Source organism: Sus scrofa, chromosome 11, assembly GCF_054392235.1.
Source record: "Sus scrofa isolate SSC_HxYL_T2T_F1_AM1 chromosome 11, Sscrofa_HxYL_maternal_Yorkshire_Landrace_v2.0, whole genome shotgun sequence".
NCBI classification, from domain to species: domain Eukaryota; kingdom Metazoa; phylum Chordata; class Mammalia; order Artiodactyla; family Suidae; genus Sus; species Sus scrofa.
In genome coordinates, this window is record NC_139393.1 from 3,203,096 (window position 1) to 3,220,676 (window position 17,581).

Genomic DNA, 17,581 nt, shown 5'->3' on the forward strand with positions numbered 1-17,581 from the left:
AGCAGTGAGTTCATTCATTGGAGTTTTATCTGTCTCAAATGTTTACATTTAAAAGTAAGATGTTTAAACAGTATGGGGTTATCGTCTAGTCCATACATCACACAATGCGTACCTTTTAAATTGAAGTTTTAAAGAGAGAACAACCAGCCTCAGCAATTATGTAAGACAAAGGAGCTTGGCTATCCAAAGATGAAATGGTATTTAACCAACTCTTCCACCCAGTCTGCTCAGATGGGTCTAATAGGAGGAGGTTCTACAAGAATGGGGGCCACTTAGATTGGAGACTACATGTGTTACAAAGAGGGGGTTTGGAATCTATCCAGACTTACTTCTAAAATGAAAATGTAAGCGGCTCTATCGTAGATACTGTTTTGCACGATTCTCTTAGAGCGTGTGGATGTTTGGGGTCTCCTTCGTCCTTGACGCTATGATGGTCCTATTTATATTTTAGGATTAAGAGACAGTTGTGGGAGTTCCCATTATGGCTCAGGAGGTTAAGAACCTGACTAGCATCCATGATGATGCGCTTTTAATCCCTGGCCTTGCTCAGCAGGTTAAAGAGCCGGCATTGCTGGGGCTGTGGTGTAGACCAGCAGCTTAACTCTGATTCGACCCCTAGCCCGGGGGCTTCCATAGGCTGTGGGTGCAGCCCTAAAAAGACCAAAAAAAAAAAAAAAGAAGAAGAAGAAGAAAGAAACATTTGTGAATTCGGGGAAGAGAACCTTAGTTAGAGCACATCTGCTGAGCGAACATTTTGAGAACACAGTATGACTGGCTTTCCTAAAGCAAAAATGATAGCATCTATAACTCAGAGAAATAAAAAGACTAAGTCTCAAAAGACCCTATCCTAGGTTATGTGTTTTTTGTTTTTTTGGTTTTTTTTTAAATCGCAGGAGCCTGACAGTGAGTGGTCCCTAGTGTTTTTGAACTTTGGAGGAATTGAAGATATTGTATTTGGCAACAGAACACGTTAAAGGTTGTAGAGTTTTTAGCAGAAAGTATTTCAAGACTTGAGAAGGGAAATCATTGTCATTTCTCAGCCAACAACAATATGTATATTTTTATTGCAGCATACCTTCCTGAGCTTCCCAGGCTACAGAAAGCGCTGCCAACTCCACTGTGTGGGAACAACTCTTTTCAGGATAAACTGAAATCGAAGGCAAGAAACAGAATCGCGCGAGGCGAGGGGGTCCTGCCCGGTTTGGAAAGAGCAGGACCCTACATTTCTAATTAGCTGCTTCTTCTCGTCTCATAGGGCACTGCCATTCTTCTCAGCCGTTTATGGTTATGTTGTCTGATGAAAATGTAAGAGGCTGTACAGGGAGCGTTGGCGTCATTTCAATGCCGACTTTATAAACCGTAAGCCTGCCAGTTTACTTTAGTGTTGATTTAAAAAAATATATCAGCTTATTGCATCCTGGAAAAAAATGTATGTCTTGGATGTAGTTTCGTGACATAATGTTACGAGAGTTTTATGAGATGAAAACATTTACCTGCGGAACGTCCTGCGTGTTGGGTAATAAATCACCCGGCTTTGAAGGGACGGAAAAGGAAAGAAAATTAAGTAATTTATTCTGAAAAAATGATCCAGATGATGTAAATGGTTCTAAGATTCATATCTATTTGGTTGTTTCTAAGATCAAACAACCCTTCTCAGAAAGGGTACGAGATTGTTACAATTCGAAAGATACAGGTCAGATCTTCCTCTTTGGGCCCTGAATTCAGAAGTGCAGTCTCCTCACCTGGCTGCGTCTGCCACAGTCCCTTGTACTTCAAGCTCAAGTCGTGTCACACAAGTTGTTCCCATTTCTTGTTTAAGCCCTCACAACAGCCCTCAGATTAAAAATGTTACCCCTAGTTAATGAGCATCTATTCAGCGGGTCTTGGGCACGTGTTTTGGGTGAGTTACAGTTTTAGAGCAAAATCACTCTTCTTGTCCTTAAGTCCTAACAGACGGTAAACTCAGAGGGCTTGGTTGGCCAATGAGAAGGAGCAGGGTGGCCCCGTGTGACAGTAGGGCGGGGTGAAGACTGGGGTGCCAGGAGAGTTCCCGTCATGGCGCAGTGGTTAACGAATCCGACTAGGAACCAGGAGGTTGCAGGTTTGATCCCTGGCCTTGCTTAGTGGGTTAAGGATCTGGCATTGCCGTGAGATGTGCTGTAGGTCGCAGACGCGGCTTGGATCCCGCGTTGCTGTGGCTCTGGCGTAGGCCGGTGGCTACAGCTCAGATTCGACCCCTAGCCTGGGAACCTCCGTATGCCTTGGGAGCGGCCCATGAAATAGCAAAAAGACCAAAAAAAAAAAAAAAAAAGACTGGGGCGCCAGAAGAGGGACCAGGGATGCTCAGCCATAGGTCCGTGTTGTCTGGAGGTGGTACTCGTGGTTACTAGACTTTCTAACTTTCCAGGATAATTCCTCCTTTCTCACACTGAAAATGAGCTTTTGAAATCAAGCGCTGCCCTGACAGAAGAAAACAGGGCTCCCGGCCAGAGACAATGCAGGGCTAGGAGAGAAGTCACCAGGGCGTCCTGCCGTGAGATAGAGCCGCCCAGGGGCCCTGGGGGCACAGAGGGGAGGTGCGCTGGGAGATCGGGGGAGATGGGGAGACGCCGGACAGTCTGGGGAGGGCACGTGCAAAGGGGCGCCCCAGGCTGCAGGAGAGGGAACTGCAGGTTGGAGCCGCCACTGTGATTCGGATGCAGCGGGTTGGCCCAGCCAGTAAGGATGCAGCCTGGGGCTGGCGCTCCCTGGCCGCTCCCTAAACCCAGAGCTTGGCCTGTTGACATACCAGCCCAGGTCTAGGGATCCAGACAATAGGGGGAGGTGGAGGGTTTTGTTTCAGCACCTGTGGGATCCATCCCCTGTAGGGGCTGGCCCATTAGGACGCGTCTTAGTCACTGTTCACTCAGATGAGCAGCCTGAGCGCCCTGATCTGATAAGCAGCGACTTTCTGCGCGGCCGAGCAGTGCTGGCTGGCCCTGGGCTTGGGGCTCCCGTCTCTTCTTGCTGGCTTGCCTGGTTCTCCGGTACCTGCTGCCTCCTGTTGAGGAGCGGATGGCGAGGCAGGAACTCTCCTGGATTTCCACCAAGCAGGCATCCTCGGCTTCTCCTGACTGCTTTCTTACTTAGCAAGGGCCGGTTTCTCTGCACGCATTTTGCAAAAATGGACAGCAGGTCGTTAGTAGATGCTGTTCAGTCTGGATGCGCAGGCAAATCGAAAACCCGGGGGACTTGTACATGATCTCTTAATGTATGTATCTTGTGTTTGGTAAGTCCTCCCCAAATAAATAGACCCTGAAGCACATAGCAGCGTGTCTCTGCCTGGGCCAGACCCCAAATGCCCAGAAGTTAAAAGCAATGTCAATAAATACCTTTTGGATTGCCTTATTTTTCTTTTAAATATTATTACTTAAATGCTTGTTATTTCATTCAGTTTTCCTTCTTTTGATGAATGCCAAAGCATTTCATAAGGTATTTCGTTTTCTTCCAGGAAATTCAAGGTCGCCCTTTTAACACTCCACCAGCTACATTGCTTATTTCTAAGCGGCCCTTGGCTGGGCCATATGAAAAGGCTCCCGGGAGCCCCTGCTAAACTGGGAGCTCCTGCGCCTTTGCAGCAGCCTCTTCCAGATGGTACTGCCTCCTTTCAGGCCCTGATACCTGTGTAATCTAAGCTGGTGGGATAAATGCTACCTCGTCATGTGTTCTGTGGTTCTTAGCTTTGTTAGTGCTGACCAATTTGATGTGGTCCTACTGTGCTTGTGGGAGGACCAGTTTGATGTGGTCCTACTGTGCTTGTGGGAGGAGTCTTGGGTGACAGTAGTTTGATGTAGTCCTACTGTGCTGGTAGGAGGGGTCTTGAGTGGCAACTTTGATCTAGTCATACTGTGCTGCTGGGAGGAGTCTTGAGTGACAGTAGTTTGATGTAGTCCTACTGTGCTGGTGGGGGGGTCTTGAGTGGCAGTGATTTGATGTGGTCCTACTGTGCTGGTGGGAGGGGTCTTGAGTGGCAAGTTTGATCTAGTCATACTGTGCTGCTGGGAGGAGTCTTGAGCGACCATAGTTTGATATAGTCCTACTGTGCTGGTTGGGGGGGTCTTGGGTGGCAGTGGTTTGATGTGGTCCTACTGTGCTGGTGGGAGGGGTCTTGGGTGTGCAGCTTGGCAGGTCCAGCCCCAAGTCACCCTGGCAGAGCGCCCACTGCTCCGCCTTGGAGGCACCAAGCGTGACTTCGATTTGGTCCCCACTGTTTCTGGTTCCTGTGTCCTTTGACCCTCAGTGGTTTCTCACGTGTGTCCCCTTGCACGTGAAGGTGGTAAGGAAAACAGCTCTACTTTCTAGAAAGCACCTACTCAATACCCAGTCCTGTGAATGCCTCGTTCACGCTGACCCCGTTCTCTGCCTCGGAACACTTTCTGCAGCCCCAGGGCCAGGGCCCTGGGTTGTGGCCATCCCGGTCGTGTCCCTCAGTGACAGCCGTCAGGGACTGTCACGCACACTGGATCACTCGCTCCTCAGCGAGAACATCACCAGCAGCAGCAGCCACGTCGAACACGTACCGAGCGCTTCGCATGCGCCGGGAGCAGTGACACCCGCAGTTGTTAAACTCACTTATTCCTTCCCCAGTCCACGAGGTAGGTGCTGTCCCGCTGCCTAGGTCAGAGGCCAGGGGCCAGTCCACGCTCGCGAGTGGTGCTCTCAAGAGCGGCAGGAACCACGGCAGCCTCAGCAACCGTTGTCCATTCAACTTTGCTCCGTCCCAGGCCCCGCGCCAAGCCCCGCACCAAGCCCCCCGCACCCGCGTTGTCTCAGGGAAGCCTCACCTCGCCCCACGCGAGGGGCTCTGCCTTTGTCTCTGCAGGCGTGTGATCCCAGAGTGACTTTGCTAAAAAAGGGGCCGAGTCCCCCGTGCCCTTCTCCCCCACATGTCTCATCACACCCAGGCTGTTTTCACTTACGGTGGCTTTACCTGCCGGAGACTGTTTGAACGTGGCCTTTCTGTTGGCCCACGGGCTCCCTGGGCCAGCCGCCCAGGTCTAAACTGCTTCCCAGCTCAGCACAAAGAGCCGAGTCCAACAAGAAGCCACAGGAAAGAGAAGTGGCTCGTTTCAACCCTCGGTTTCCAGCGTAAGAGAGCCTCTGTGAAGAACTGCTTGCATTCTTAAAGAGAATTAGGATTTTTAAGAATACATCACTGTACGTAGTTCCTGCTGTGGTTAAGCAGTAACGAAGCCAACTAGTATCCCTGAGGTTGTGGGTTCGATCCCCAGCCTTGCTCAGTGGGTTAAGGATCTGGATTTGCCATAAGCAGTGGTGTAGGTCACAGACGAGGCTCGGATCTGGCGTTGCTGTGGCTGTGGTGTAGGCCGGCAGCTGCAGCTCCGATTCGACCCCCAGCCTGGGAACTTCCATGTGCCGCATGTGCGGCCTTAAAAAGACAGAAAAAAAAAATCACTGTGTCATTTACTCCTGTTTCCTAATCTAACACCCTGAATGCCTTGAAGAGGTAAGATTTTACATACGCACCTGCAGCAGTGTTTCTTCTGTTCACCACGAAGGGTTGGACCTCTTACGTGCGGCTCAGTGTCAGGTGTTTTCCACAGTCTATTTTGCGTCGAGTCGTGCTTCTTCATTCACTCGGTGCATTCAGCAAACGCTCCCTGAGTGCCTTGATGTGGCACACACTGTGCCCAGCACTGGGAACAGGGTCGCAGGTGTGGTCCCTCCTCAAAAGGGTCTTTCAGTTCTGGGAAGTGACATTGACATGCAGTGTGACAGGTCCTGACCCCGAACGCAGAAAGTTCTGCAGGGCCTCGGGGAGCAGCTCCCGTCCCTCTGCTTGGTGGGGGCCAGCGCTGAGCGGAGTGACAGTTGAGCTGATTCTTAGAGGCACTCCAGTGGGGACAGGCTCTCCAGACCAAGCCTATGGGGTGTGCAAGAGGACAAGGTCACAGGCGCCCAGGGAGCGGGCAGTGGGAGCCAGTGACCAGGGGCGAGGCCAGCAGGTGAGCTTGGGATGGGTGTACGTGCCAGGCCAAGGAGTTGGGAGGATAATTTGCAGGGACAAACCCACGTGTGCCCCTGGAAATTCGGGTATAGCAATACTCCTTTTGTGGCGCCCATTCTGATTATTCTGTTTAGGGGGAGGAAGAAGTTAGGAGGTTGGGATTAACATGTACACATGACTGTGCATAAAATAGGTATCAGGGACCTGCTGTACGCCACAGGGAGCTCTATGCCATGGTCTATAATAACCTACCTGGGAGAAAAATCAGAAGAAGAACGGTTGTGTGTATGTGTGTAACTGAGTCACTTTGCCGTACCCCTGAAACTAACACAGCCTTGTAAGTCAGCTGCAATAAAACTTTTAAAAAATAAACAAAAATACAACAAAACAACCCGTCCGTTCCGCATCTGTGTGGCCTACACCACAGCTCACAGCAGTGCCGGGTCCTTCACCCACTGAGCAAGGCCAGGGATCGAACGCGCAACCTCATGGTTCCTAGTCGGATTCATTTCCGCTGTGCCACCATGGGAACTCCTCAACCCAAAGCATTTAGACTCTGACCATAAGCAAGCGTCTGGTTCAGACAGAACTGTCTACGGGGACATGGTGCTAAATGCAAGATAATGCAAATCAGCGTTGGACATAGTTCCATTCCTTTTTCTCCACCCTCCATCTAAAAAAAAAAAAAAAAAACTTTGGGAAGTAAAAATCACAGTACTTTAATTTTCTTCTTTCTTTGGGAGAGTTTATGTAGTTCTTATCATCTTTTTTTTAGCTTATAAACTTATAAGAAAAAAACATTACCTTTTTGCTGCAGCTGTGCTATGACTATACTTCTTTTTCTTTTTTCTTTCTTTCTTTTTTTTGGCCGCACCTGAGGCATGTGGAAGTTCAGGGCCAGGGATTGAACCCATGCCACAGAAGCAATGATGCCACATCCTTAACCTATGGAGCCACCAGGGAACTCCTCCTTTTTGGACCACGAATGAAATATTTACACTACAAAGAACTTTTAGGAAAAAGAGGGTAAAAAATTCACCTGGATTGCTCCAGTATAAACGATAATATTTTGGCGTATTTATTTTTGTACACAAAATGGGTATATCTCATGGCAAGAATCCTCTTGCCGTTGAGTCTTGCTTGCTGTGCACGGCACTGATTGTCTTTACAAGAAGATGCTACAGTGTTTGTCTCATGCAGCATTTAGCACCATGTCCCCGTAGACACTTCTGTCTGAACCAGATGCTTGCTTATGGTCAGAGTCTAAATGCTTTGGGTTGAGGAGTTCCCATGGTGGCACAGCGGAAATGAATCCGACTAGGAACCATGAGGTTGCGCGTTCGATCCCTGGCCTTGCTCAGTGGGTGAAGGACCCGGCATTGCTGTGGCTGTGGTGTAGGCCAGCAGCTGTAGCTCCAATTAGACCCCTAGCTTGGGAACCTCCATGTGCCTCGGGTGCGGCCCTGAAAAGGACAAAAAGACAAATAAATAATTAAATAAAAATGAATGCTTTGGGTTGATACCCTCTTTTACATATTAGTTTAATTCCATATAGATTTTGTGGGGTTTAGTTTTAAAAAATTAACACATTAAAAAAAATATAGGGGAGTCCTTGCTGTGGCTCATCAGATTAAGAACCCAGCTAGTATCCATGAGGATGTGGGTTCGATCCCTGGCCTCTCAGTGGGTTAAGGATCCTGCGTTGCTGTGGCTGTGGTGTAGACCAGCGGCTGCAGCTCCGATTGGACCCCTAGCCTAGGAATTTCCATATGCTGCAGGTGCAGCGCTAAAAAGAAAAAAAAAATAAAGAAAGAAACGTAGGACCATGCTGGGAAAGGGGTGGCCTGAAGCACTTTTCAGAATGTGATTTTATCTTCTGACTCCAACCCTGTGTCTACACAGCAGCAGCTTGCATGGTTGGGTGACTGCTGGATGATTTCAAGGTATGCAGGGGCGGGGGAAGCTCTGACCAAGGAGCTGGAAAAGCAAAAAGGCAAAAGCAAAGGCGAAAGCTGTTTGAATTCACTCAGAATGCAGCATTCCTTCAGCCAAGCTTAAAAAGGACTTTTCCTTGGCCTGATGGTGGGACTGGCTTGGGCAGCTGAGATGACCCCCTGGTTTGGTGCCGGGCTGGGCCCGAGGTTGGCGCAGCACCTGCCCAGCCTGCTTCCTCTGTCGTTGCTGTTACTCCTTGTCCTGAGCGCTTTGGCCGGTGGTACTGGTTTTCTGCCCTGGTTTCTTTGTTAGTGGTCAGGTTATCTGCTCTGGGTCTCTGCTGGAGAGAAACGGAACTGCTCTTTCCCTGCCTGATGATAGAGCCAGCAGATGAGGCTTCACTTTTTAAACATTTTGAAATAAATCTCTGGACATTTTGTGAACTTGTAAAAATAAAACGGATTCGTTTCTACCGTTTAGATCATTTCCGATGAAGAGAAAGAGGCTGAGTTTATCTTTTTTTAAAATGTCAGGGAGTTCCCTCGTGGCCTAGGGGGTTAAGGATCCACTGTTGTCACTGCAGCGACTAGTGTCTGGGTTTGATCTATGGCCCCTGGAACTTCCACATGCTGTGGGTACAGCCAAAAAACCCCCCAAAAATTTGAAAAAAGTCGGGTTAGTGCCTCCAACCCTCATCATTTGCTAATGATTTTTAGATGTTTTTAAGCGAGTGTTCATTTTTCTGCCCATAGATCTGGTTTGGGAAGAGGTCCTGAACCCCAGGTGTTAGCCATTTCTGCTTCTCAGGGGGGCTGAGGGCTGAGACCCAAGCGTACTGTTTTAATTACACAGGGCAGGTTGTTTCCAGGGTGTGTGTCACGCGGGGACACTGGATTTACAGCCAGCTCTGCCTCGTACTAGCAGCGATGTGACCTTGGGCGAGTGACTCGGCCCTCTGGGAGCCTCAATTTCCCCATCTCTAAAATGGGCATAGTGGCAGCACCTACCCTCCAGCATAGGTGTGGAGCAGAGATGAGTTATGCTAAAAATAGTGCCTGCCATAGAGTGCTTAGCAGGTTTTTCTTGTTCTTTTATCACTGTTATTAGCCCATTGGCCCTGACAAAACCCATATAAATGGGAGGTTTCTGTACGTCATGGTTTGAATGTAATTCTCTGCTGGGTGAAGTCGGCCGGAACTGTAGAAGCTTGGATAGAAAGAAAATAGAAGTATGCATGGCGGGGAATTCAGAGGCAGTCTGATTTTGCATGGGATGGGCAGGAAGGCAAAGCTTCAGGTCTCATCACCTAAAGTTTTAAAGAATTGTATGCTGTTTATCCGTGGAGTCTTTTCAAAAGATGATTCCTTTTAAAAGCTCAATAATGTTACTCCGTGTGTGGGTAAAAGGTAAACATTGTATCCAAAACACAGAGCCGGTCTCGCATGTCATTGATGGTCGCTGTGGCCTCTTAACCCATTTTCCCCTCCTCTCTTCTAGGGCTCTGCACCCAGGAAGACCCCGAAGAAGAGCCATGGCTTTCAAAGCGCTGCCGGAACAACAGAAAGTGTTTCTCACGGTTGTCGTTCTCCTAGGCTGCCTGGTAAGTCAGCGCTTTACTTCCAGCGGAACGTGGGGAGATGCTTCATCTAGGGGTACCCCGTCTATGTTCTGTTTCTAGTTGCACGTTGAAAACATTTCTTTCAAATGCATTTTATCCTTGTTGCTTTGAATGAGTCAGAGATGGCTTCTGAGTCTTGACTTTTCTAACAATGGTTGCAATTCTTTTTTTTTTATGATTTTATTTTTTTCCATTATAGTTGATTTAGGGTAGCAATTCTTTATTGAAATTGAGATGAAATCATAAAAAGCACTGCTGCTTATAGCCCTGCGGTAACGATGCTGGGTAGGGTTGACAGGCAGAAGGCACTCACAGCCCCTTAGACCCTAACAGGACCCCAGATTCCAGTTTGGAGCCCATGACTTCACACTTTGTGAAGAGTTTAGAATCCCTTCTTTTTATTCTTTTTTTTTTTTTTTTAAATTTATGGCCCCGCCCACAGCACATGGACATTCCAGGGATCAAATCTGAGCCGCAGCTGCCACTTACACCACAGCTGAAACAACACCAGATCCTTAACCCACTGCACTGGGCTGAGGATTGAACTTATACCTCTGTCGTGACCCAAGCTGCTGTAGTCGGATTCTTAACCCACTTCACCATGGTGGGAATTCCTGAAACCCGTCCTTAAATACTATTGTTTTATGTAGTTATTTATATCCCTCTTGGTTCCAAAAAGCATCAAAGAAAGATGGAGAGTTTAATGTGGGAAAACTCACTGTAAAACGTCCATGAAGGTATTCAAAAGATGCTTGAAACATGCAATCTGAAGGCGCAGTCGTGATCTACAGATAGGAAAAGAATTCTTTTTTTTTTTTTAATTTTGACTTTTTAGGGCTGCACCTGCGGCATAGGGAGGTTCCCAGGCGAGGGGTCCAGTCGGAGCTACAGCTGCTGCCTACACCACAGCCACAGTCACACCAGAGTGGAGCTGCATCTGTGACCTACACCACAGCTCACGGCAACACCGGATCCCTTACCCACTGAGCGAGGCCAGGGCTCGAACCGTGTTCTCATGGGTCCTAGTCAGGTTCGTGACTGCCGAGCCAGAGCCAGAACTCCTGAAGAGAGCTCTTGAGGTCTTCTTGGAAGAGAAAGGAGGTGAATGACGAGTCCGAGATTTGAGCGGATGTGAGGAGCTGTCCCTTGTTCCAGCCGAGGCTGTTGGAAGAAGTGCCCAGGACAAAGGCTGTGGCATTTCTTTCCCAAAGCGAGTGCACGGAATCAAAGCAAACTCCTCTGAGATTGGTTGTCGCAGGGACTTGAGAGAGGCAGCGGGTGACAGACGACTAGACCTTTAGCCCCAAGTCCTGTCCCAGTCCTGGAGCCCGCGACCCTCCTCCTGCCTGCTCTAGAGCTGAAGGCTGGGGTTTTATTTGAGAAGGATGGCTGGCGGTGTAGGTATTTGCTTCAAGGGGCAGGTAGTTTGTACTGAGTGCCTGCCCGCGGCCGTAACCATCAAAACCCATTTCTGTGCCCCCATGCGGGTCGGCGTCACACGCACGGCTTCTGCTCCGCCAGCACTTCCCGCCGATCTCGGTTTTCATGGAACGAAACAAAATCAGAGTCAGGAACGTTACTGAGGGCGTCTCTGCTCAGCCTAAGGGTTGGAAGGGAACGTTGTCACCGGTCCGAGTCTGTGAATACCGACCTTGGTAACGAAGTAGCACCTGCTAAGAAGCAGATGGACACCCTTCGGTAGGGCGATAGCATATATGACCAAGTTGTTGTTCTCAGGTAAAATAATACATAAAGGCAATGTTTAGGAAAATGACTTCCAACCTTTGTTTTTGCAAAGTAGACAGTCTCACCATTTAAGGCGTATGCTGGGAGCCTAGGTATATTGTTAGGACACAGGGAACCGCCTTGCGGCTGCAAAGTGGGGGCACAGGTGGGGGAAGGCTGTCCCGGGAGGCTGGGGTTAGTGGATGCAAACTATGACATATGGAATGGATAACCAGGGAGCTGTCTTCCGTATCCTGTGATAAACCATAATGGTAAAGAATATGGAAAAAGGAATGTGTGTGCACACATACAGACACACACACACACACACGCATATGTATAACTGAATCACTTTGCTCTACAGCAGAAATGAACACATGGTAAATTAACTGTATTGCAGTGTTTAAAAAGCATATTGAGAAGTTCGCATTGTAGCGCAGCAGTAACAAACCCCCTGGCCTCGCTCGGTGGGTTAAGATTCCGGCGTTGCTATGAGCTGTGATGTAGGTTGCAGATGCGGAGCTGTAGCTCTGATTCGACCCCTAGCCGGGGAACTCTCATACGCTGCAGAGGCAGCCCTACAAAGCCTAACAAAAGAAATAATACAATGTTTACAAGTGTATTGTGAGCTCCCACTGAAGTGGCGAAGTGGCAGTTAGTAGGGAAGTGAGTTCATGTTTATGTAGCACTTTGAAGAATTCAGAGAGTTTGGCCGGTACAGTTGTCGTCATCATTCTCAGATATTTTACTGATCTCAGGATCGTCAGGTCGTATTTTTTGAATGATGAAGTCTAAGTAAATGGAACAGCTGAGAAGGGTGGAAACTTCTACGTCAGAACTGGGTATCGGATGTGTCAAGGATAACAGCAGAGTTCTCAGGGCTGTTCTGTGTATCCCATTTATTTATTTTTTTTCAATTTGTTATATGTGAATGTATTTCTATTTCTTGAAGATCAAAAAATATAATTTTTGAATTCAAAAGGATCTTGGATCTCTACCAACTGTTCTTTTTATACATCTTCCTTCTTAGGAAAAAGAGCAGCTCCTAGCTAATTTTACCTTGGGTACTCAGGAAAGCATCAAAAGAAGGTAGCAGTGAATTCCAGTAAAAGGGCGATTCTCCTGCAGGGAGCACAGAGCAGAATCAGGCTGTTTGGTTTAACTGTTCCCCTGGTTTTTTCAGAAAGTGGTTTTTCTTCGAAAGTGAAACCGAATTGACCTCAGTCTGAACAAATGTTTACATTCAGTGTTCATGTGAATAAACTGAAGATGTACTTTCTGTCTTATGAAAAATAGAATTAACTTACTTGAAGATAACGTTTTGTCTTTTTCAGGCGTGTACGGTGCTCTGTGAAACAGGAGACTGCGGGCAGCAGGAGTTCAGGGATCGGTCGGGAAACTGTGCCCTCTGCCAGCAGTGCGGGCCCGGCATGGAGCTGTCCAAGGTAATTGTCGGACGCCTGGGAACCTGTAGATCCATGTCTTTCAACTCTGTTCTTTTCAACTAAATTCTTTCAGTTCGTTACTCATGAGGATGTCTTGGTCCGTCATGTCCCTCTAGCCAAATGTTACACAATTCCCTTTTCAATTCATTTGATTCTTGCATCTTACTGAGACAAAAGAAATAGATACCAATACTTGTAATTCAATAAGTATCCTTGTTTTGTGTAACTGAGTATCTGTCATCCTTCACTGAAATAATAGAGCCATTAAACAACCAGGTCCTACTGTTCGGCACAGGGAAACATAGTCAGTATCCTGTGATAAACCATAATGGAGAGGAATATGAAAAATTGTATATATACATATACATGTAACTGAAAACCAGCGTATATATATGTGTGACTGAATCACTTTGCTGTACAGCAGATATTAACACAACATTGTAAATCAACTGGAGTTGCCATTGTGGCTCAGTGGTTAACGAATCTGACTAGGAACCATGACGTTACAGGTTTGATCCCTGGCCTCACTCAGTGGGTTAAGGATCCGGCGTTGCCATGAGCTGTGTTATAGGTCGCAGGTGAGGCTCGGATCCAGGACTGCTGTGGCTGTAGCGTAGGCTAGCGGCTACACCTCCAATTAGATCCCTAGCCTGGGAACTTCCATATGCCATGGGTGCAGCCCTAGAAAAGGCAAAAATACAAAAAAAAAAAAAAATCAATCAAACAAACAAACAAACAAAAAACATTGTAAATCAACTATATACCTCAATAAAATAAAATTTTAAAAAAGAATAGTCATTAACGTTTACTTGCATTAATTAAAAGGAATCAACATTCTACTAAAGATTTAATGATAAAGCATTGGTAACAGAAAATAGTAATGCTACTATTTACTGGGCCTTTTTTTATTTTATGATTTTTATTTTTTCCATTGTAGTTGACTTACAGTGTTCTGTCAATTTCTACTGTACTGTGTAGCAAAGTGACCCAGTCGTACATATATATATATATAATTCTTTTTCTCATATTATCCTCCATTGTGTTCCATCACAAGTAAATCAACTGGAGTTGATTTACTAGATATAGTTTTCTGTGCTGTCCAGCAGGCTCTCATTGCTTATCCATTCCAAACGCAATAGTTTGCTTCTACTAACCCCAGAGTCTCAGTCCATCCCAGTCCCTCCCCCTCCCCATTGGCAACCACAAGTCTGTTCTCCAAGTCTATGAGTTTCTTTTCTGTGGAAAGGTTCATTTGTTCCGTATATTAGATTCCAGATATAAGTGATATCAAATGGTATTTGTCTTCCTCTTTCTGATGTACTTCACTTAGTAGTATGAGAGTCTCTAGTTCCAGTCATGCTGTTGCAAATGGCATTATTTTGTTCTTTTTTAAGGCTAAGTAGTATTCCATTATGTATATATACCACCTCTTCTTAACTCCATTCATCTGTGGATGGACATTTAGGATGTTTCCATGTCTTGGCTATTGTGAATAGTGCTGCAGTGAATATACGGGTGCGTGTATCTTTTTGGATGAAAGTTTGGTCCGGATATATTCCCAGGAGTGGGACTGCTGGGTCATATGGCAGTTCTATATTTGGTTTTCTGAGGTACCTCCATCCTGTTTTCCATAGTAGTTGTACCAGTTTACATTCCCACTAACAGTGGTGGAGGGCTTCCTTTTCTCCGCACTCTCTCTGGCCTTTGTTATTTGTGGACTTATTAATGATGGTCATTCTGACTGGTGTGAGGTGGTACCTCATAGTAGTTTCGATTTGCATTTTCCTAATAATTAGTGATGTTGAGCATTTTTTCATGTGCCTATTGGCCATCTGTATATCTTCTTTGGAGAAACTGGGCCTTCTTTTTCTTAAAATGAGGGTGGCCATTGCTCGTCAAGAGGTGGAGTCCAGCCAGGCCCCAAGGGAGCGGTTCCAAGCCAGAAATTTGAACGTTCCTTTGTAATGCCAATATTATTATTCATTTCTCCACCTTGAGTATATGTTAATCCCTGGAGCATGTCAAATACCCTCTTCTTCAGCACCCTCTGTGAAGAAACGGTGTTCTGGCGGGGTGGACTCAGAACCCTAGGTGCTCCGGGCCCTTCTCTGTCACAATATGGTCAGGGCCTCACATCCATTTATTTTCTAACCTTTTGAAGATATTACCCGTTGTGGACCGTTGATGTATCGTTTTGTTGTAAATAATGCATCAAGGTCTTCCTGTTAAAAAAGGAACAAAAGATGGGTCTTTTTTATTTTAAGTGGCTTTTAAAGAGACGTCCTTTCCCCTAGAATGCCATTCTGTGAAGGTGAGTCTTGTCATTCATAGATCTTTGATTGATGATCTGCAAACAGCAGGAAGCAAGGAATTACGCATATTCCACCAGTAACTCCCGGCGGGTGGCCTATCTGTTGTGTTGAATATACGGTGGCTTTTGGCGTCTTGGGCCCTTTGCGTGGATGGATGCTGGCTGGCTGTTGAACTCTGCGACATCCAGTGTGCTAGAGCACCCAAACGATGCTTTTTAATCCCTGTGGATAGTAGTAACATGTGGCTTCAGGCAGAGGTTTCGCTCTGTTGGATCTAAAAAGGTCCTTCATAGCAGCAGAGAGGTATGTGAGATTCATCAACAAAGTAGCAAGGTAACGATTGTGCCCAGCAGGCAAATAGATGATCATATTTCTACCCCTGGGTTCTTTTCCCAAATCCTGTGAAAGTCTGAAGGAAACATCTCAAATTCAAAGAGATGAGTAAAGCATTTCTAGGAAGTCGCTTCCTGATCTTCATCCTTTATCTAGAGAATGAAGCTTCTATCTATCAGCTCCAGTGTTTTTTTATTAAAAAAAAAAAATCTTCTAAGATTATTTGATAAGAGTTTCCATATTTCATAACTTCCCATGGACATCCAGAAGAAATATTTTTCAGTAGGTAGTAATTTTCCCTGAGTGTTGAAACAGCAGTCGAACCCTATTTCATTAGAAGCAACCAAAAGGAAGCAATATGAATAGCTCTACCTGTGTGCACCTTTTTTTTTTTTCTTTTTTTTCTTTTTTAGGGCCGCACCTGCAGCATATGGACGTTCCCAGGCTAGGCGTCGAGTCGGAGCTGCAGCTGCCAGCCTACCCCACAGCCACAGCAACGTGGGATGCAAGCTGCATCTACGACCTTCATCACAACTCAAGGCAACGCCCGATCCTTAACCCACTGAGCGAGGCCAGGGATCGAACCCACAACCTCATGGTTCCTAGTCAGATTCATTTCTCCTGTGCCACAGCGGAAACTCCTCGATCTAGTTATTGATATCCACAACTAAAGTTTTCTTTATATTAAGAGTTAAAAAAGGATATTTTCACCAGACATGGAACTCTCAAATAACCTTTATTCCAACATTGCTATGTGACTTATTTTGCTGTATGAAGCATAATTTAAAATTTCTGTCCATTTTCTAATATCCTATCTAAAACAACCAATCTTGGAGTTCCTGTCATGGCTCAGGGGAAACGAATCCAACTAATATCCATGAGGATATGGGTTTGGTCCCTGGCCTCGCTCAGTGGGTTAAGGATCTGGCATTGCCGTGACCTATGGTGTAGGTCACAGATGCGGCTCAGATCCCATGTTGCTGTGGTGTAGGCTGGTGGCTACAGCTCCGATCAGACCCCTAGCCTGGGAACTTCGATATGCCATGGGTGTGGCCCTAAAAAGCAAAAAATGAAATAAAATAATTCTTGGGGAGTTCCCGTCGTGGCGCAGTGGTTAACGAATCCGACTAGGAACCATGAGGTTGCAGGTTAGGTCCCTGCCCAGGTTCGGTCCCTGCCCTTGCTCAGTGGGTTAACGATCCTGCGTTGCCGTGACCTGTGGTGTAGGTTGCAGACGCGGCTCGGATCCTGTGTTGCTGTGCCTCTGGCGTAGGCTGGGAGCTATAGCTCCGATTAGACCCCTAGCCTGGGAACCTCCATATGCTGCAGGAAGCAGCCCAAAGAAATAGCAAAAAAAAAAAAAAAAAAAAAATTCTTGGAGTTCCCTTGTGGCAGAGCAGATTAAGGGTCTAGCATCGTTGCTCCTGTGGTATGGGACGGCAGCTGTGGCTTGTACTCAGTCCCTGGACTGGGAGCTTCCATATGTCATGAGTGTGGCCAAAATAAATAAATAAATAAAATAATAAATTCGGATCATGAGGTTCTTTGAATTGTAACCGTGTATCTGTATCTTAAAACTCGAGCTCGGAAACCCTTGGGATAAGCAGGTACAGTTAAAATTTCCGTCTGTGGTTTAACTACTCCTAATTATTATTTTCTTTGGAAGGTATTCCACCTAATTTTTTTCACAAGGTGTCTGGCTTACTCTCCTGTTGTTGGGTTCCTACCGTCAGAACACGTGGTCGAGAGGCTTGCTGTGCTCTGCTCAGGCACGAGGCACACAGAAGCTCCCGGGCCAGGGATTGAACCTGCGCCACCGCTGTGACACTGCCAGATCCTCTAGCGCTAGGCCACCAGGGAACTCCTTTTCTTCCTTTAGGTTGTGAGGTTGTCCAGAGTCAACACAGCAGCCCCGGGTTCAGTAGGACCGACGTCCTTGTTGAGACTGATGCTTTTCCATCTTTGACCGCTTTTTTTTTTCAAGCAGCTGCAGTATATTTTATCTCATTGAGATGCATTGTGGCTCACTTCTTTTTTTTGGTTTTGTTTTTATTGGCTTAGAGTTGATATACAATGTCATGTCAGCCTCAGGTGTATAGCAAAGTGATTCAGTTGCACATGTACATCTGTCTTGTTTTTTCAGATTCTTTTCCCTTATAGGTTATTAAAAACATTGAGTCGAGCTCCCTGCGCTGTACAGCGGGTC

The 17,581-nt window shown here is 46.6% G+C and overlaps 1 protein-coding gene across 13 annotated transcripts in view; it reads left to right on the forward strand.

Moving 5' to 3' along the window:
- TNFRSF19 (TNF receptor superfamily member 19) overlaps positions 1–17,581 on the forward strand; it is a 171,851-nt gene that overhangs the window by 85,428 nt on the left and 68,842 nt on the right. For all 13 annotated transcript variants that reach the window (XR_014819000.1, XR_014819001.1, XM_084981285.1 and 10 more), the window contains exons 2-3: positions 9,440–9,542; positions 12,620–12,730. Coding sequence is in view for 11 of the 13 variants with exons in the window: in XM_084981285.1 (XP_084837411.1) it covers positions 9,474–9,542; positions 12,620–12,730 (180 nt within the window). In the remaining 2 variants the exon portion in view is untranslated. The remainder of the gene's footprint in view (positions 1–9,439; positions 9,543–12,619; positions 12,731–17,581) is intronic.